The sequence below is a fragment of the Chaetura pelagica genome, unplaced genomic scaffold (genome assembly GCF_000747805.2).
Source record: "Chaetura pelagica isolate M959 unplaced genomic scaffold, ChaPel_1.0 scaffold743, whole genome shotgun sequence".
Lineage (NCBI taxonomy): Eukaryota > Metazoa > Chordata > Aves > Apodiformes > Apodidae > Chaetura > Chaetura pelagica.
In genome coordinates, this window is record NW_009952703.1 from 398,790 (window position 1) to 402,414 (window position 3,625).

Sequence of the window (3,625 nt, forward strand, 5' to 3'; positions counted from 1 at the left end):
TGTTGGCCCTGCCTCTGTGATGGTGGGGAACCTGGTTGCTGGGAAGCGTATTGCTCAGGCCTCTGGGAGAGATCTTGGTCAAATAGAAGACAATGATTTAGTTAAAAAGGTAAATCAGTTTGTTGGTTTTTTTTTTACAGCTAGAGAAGGGGAAAAGAATTTCCCCTACAGCTGAATCCAAAGAGAAGGGACTTCAGAAGTGCCTCTGAAGTAGAAGCACTGGTGTTTAATGACTGCCCTTTTGTTCCAGCACCAGTTCCTGACAGAGGTGTTGCAGTGGAGAGCTCAAGCAACCCCTGACCACCCACTCTTCCTCTTATTAAATGCCAAGGTACAGTCAGAGCTGGGTTGTTGGGGTTTTTTTAAGGTCCACAGCTTGTTCTTCAGCACGAGTTGGAGACTGTTCAAATCTTTTGCCCACTCCAGTGTCCTCTGCTTAGTCTCTGCGTTGGATTTTTGCCCACAGATGTGTAACTTAAAACCTTTGAACCCCAAAGTCACTTCATGTAAATGCCTGTCCTGGTTCAGTGCTTCATTTTAAAACTGAGCCTGTTTGTAGGTCCCACTGGTTCCTGTATCATTTAATGGTGTATCTCCCTGTTGGGTATTTTCTGGCAAGGTTCTGGTGCAAGAAGACCTGAACTGACTCCCTGGAAGGTAGAACTCTCTAGAGCAGATCTAACTCCATCTCTTTGATACTGTAGTGGATAAATGACTCATTGAATGCCACCAGCCTCTAGGTCTAGATAACCAGTAGCTATAGACCATGCTAGCAAGCAAGTTTCTCTGCAGCAGCCATTTCACTGACAGTTGGGTTGTGCCAGGCCTTGCTTAGAGCATTTTTGTCTCCTTTCAAGGGCACCACTGTATGCACAGCCACCTGCCTGCAGCTGCACAAAAAAGCTGAGAGGATTGCATCAGTTCTGTGTGACAAAGGCCATCTCAATGCAGGAGACAACGTGGTGCTTCTTTATCCTCCTGGTAAGCAAGTTTTATGAGTGACTCCATCCCACTCTGGAAATGCACCATGGTCTTTTCTTGGGAATCTCAAAAATAGGAGTGATCATGGAAATCATGATACCTTAGGGCCTGCATAACTCTCTGATCTAGTTTTGACTCCAGAGAGGACTGTCCTAATGTTTTGCAGCATCAGGACTCCCACCACGGTTCTCTAGAGTTTGGGAAAAGCCATTTTGTACCTTCTCACCCCTGGCTAGATCTGGCTGTGTCCTGATGCTTGGAATAAAAACTTCCAAGACTTCTTTGGTTGTCAGAGACCCTCTGGTATGAAACCTTCACTGCCAAGTGACTGGAAACCTGTGGCCACACTGCATGTGCTGGGGAGTTGTGCTTGTCACCCTGCCAGACACCCCTCAGCTCCCGGGGGGTCTGAAGTCGTGTTGCCACTTGGGTAGCTTTTCATCCCAGGAGAGCAGGTGGTTTGTCAGGAGAAGTGCCAGAGGTGGAGACTGGTGGAGACTGGTGCCTTCAGCTGTGCAGAAAATGGGCTCTTCCTCAGAGGCAGTTGATGCCTTTTCTGCCACGGTGGGCTGGGAGCATTGGGAAGGGCAAGCTGTGCCCACTGGGAGCACTGGGAAGGGCAGGCTGTGCCCACTGGGAGCACTGGGAAGGGCAAGCTGTGCCCACTGGGAGCACTGGGAAGGGCAGGCTGTGCCCACTGGGAGCACTGGGAAGGGCAGGCTGTGCCCACTGGGAGCACTGGGAAGGGCAGTCTGTGCCCACTGGGAGCACTGGGAAGGGCTGCCTATGGCACAGCTTCACCACTGGTGTGTGCAGGACACTCACTGCTGGCCAGAGCTGCTCTCTTCTTGCCCTGACCGACTTTTGAGGCCTTTGGCCCATCCTTTCCCAGGATGGATGAGCTTTGCTGTGTGCTCAGGCTTTTCCACTTCCCCAGCCCCCTGTCCCAGGCTTCCTGCCCTCGTGGCTGGAACTGCTCGTGTCTCACTTTTGTGCCCTGGGACTGAGCAACGTCCCCGCCACCCCCTCCTGGGAACTGCAGCCCTGGGGTGGGGGGAAAAGCTGGTGCCAGCAGGGGGTCCCTCTAAGCAGGGGGTCCCTCTAGCAGGGTGTCCCTCTAAGCAGGGGGTCCCTCCAGCAGGATGTCCCTCTAAGGAGGGTGTCCCTCTAAGGAGGGTGTCCCTCTAAGGAGGGTGTCCCTCTAAGGAGGGTGTCCCTCTAAGGAGGGGGTCCCTCTAAGCAGGGGGTCCCTCCAGCAGGGGGTCCCTCTAAGCAGGGTGTCCTTCTAAGGAGGGTGTCCCTCCAAGCAGGGGGTCCCTCCAAGCAGGGTGTCCCTCCAAGTGGGAGCACTGGGAAGGGCAAGCTGTGCCCACTGGGAGCACTGGGAAGGGCAGGCTGTGCCCACTGGGAGCACTGGGAAGGGCAAGCTGTGCCCACTGGGAGCACTGGGAAGGGCAGGCTGTGCCCACTGGGAGCACTGGGAAGGGCAGGCTGTGCCCACTGGGAGCACTGGGAAGGGCAAGCTGTGCCCACTGGGAGCACTGGGAAGGGCAAGCTGTGCCCACTGGGAGCACTGGGAAGGGCAAGCTGTGCCCACTGGGAGCACTGGGAAGGGCAAGCTGTGCCCACTGGGAGCACTGGGAAGGGCAAGCTGTGCCCACTGGGAGCACTGGGAAGGGCAAGCTGTGCCCACTGGGAGCACTGGGAAGGGCAAGCTGTGCCCACTGGGAGCACTGGGAAGGGCAGGCTGTGCCCACTGGGAGCACTGGGAAGGGCTGCCTATGGCACAGCTTCACCACTGGTGTGTGCAGGACACTCACTGCTGGCCAGAGCTGCTCTCTTCTTGCCCTGACCGACTTTTGAGCCCTTTGGCCCATCCTTTCCCAGGAAGGTGTGTGAGCTTTGCTGTGTGCTCAGGCTTTTCCACTTCCCCAGCCCCCTGTCCCAGGCTTCCTGCCCTCGTGGCTGGAACTGCTCGTGTCTCACTTTTGTGCCCTGGGACTGAGCAACGTCCCCGCCACCCCCTCCTGGGAACTGCAGCCCTGGGGTGGGGGGAAAAGCTGGTGCCAGCAGGGGGTCCCTCTAAGCAGGGGGTCCCTCTAGCAGGGTGTCCCTCTAAGCAGGGGGTCCCTCCAGCAGGATGTCCCTCTAAGGAGGGTGTCCCTCTAAGGAGGGTGTCCCTCTAAGGAGGGTGTCCCTCTAAGGAGGGTGTCCCTCTAAGGAGGGGGTCCCTCTAAGGAGGGGGTCCCTCCAAGCAGGGGGTCCCTCTAGCAGGGTGTCCCTCTAAGCAGGGGGTCCCTCCAGCAGGGTGTCCCTCTAAGCAGGGGGTCCCTCCAAGCAGGGTGTCCCTCTAAGGAGGGTGTGCCTCTAAGCAGGGGGTCCCTCTAAGCAGGGGGTCCCTCTAAGCAGGGGGTCCCTCTAAGCAGGGGGTCCCTCTAAGCAGAGGGTCCCTGTAAGCAGGGGGTCTCTCCAGGGGGTCCCACCCAGCAGCCTCTGTCCTTGCAGGCATCGAGCTGATCTCAGCCTTCTACGGGTGTTTATACGCCGGCTGCGTCCCCGTCACCGTCAGACCCCCCCACGCCCAGAGCCTCAGCGCCACCCTGCCCACCGTGCGCATGATCGTGGAGGTGAGGGGGGGGGAGAG

General features: G+C 57.2%; 1 protein-coding gene across 1 annotated transcript in view; it reads left to right on the forward strand.

Moving 5' to 3' along the window:
* The window catches only part of DIP2B (DIP2 disco-interacting protein 2 homolog B (Drosophila)), a 38,654-nt gene that overhangs the window by 26,688 nt on the left and 8,341 nt on the right, over positions 1-3,625 (forward strand). The window contains exons 23-26 of the mRNA XM_009994068.1: positions 1-109; positions 251-331; positions 858-981; positions 3,487-3,608. Of these exons, the coding sequence (XP_009992370.1) occupies positions 1-109; positions 251-331; positions 858-981; positions 3,487-3,608 (436 nt within the window). The remainder of the gene's footprint in view (positions 110-250; positions 332-857; positions 982-3,486; positions 3,609-3,625) is intronic.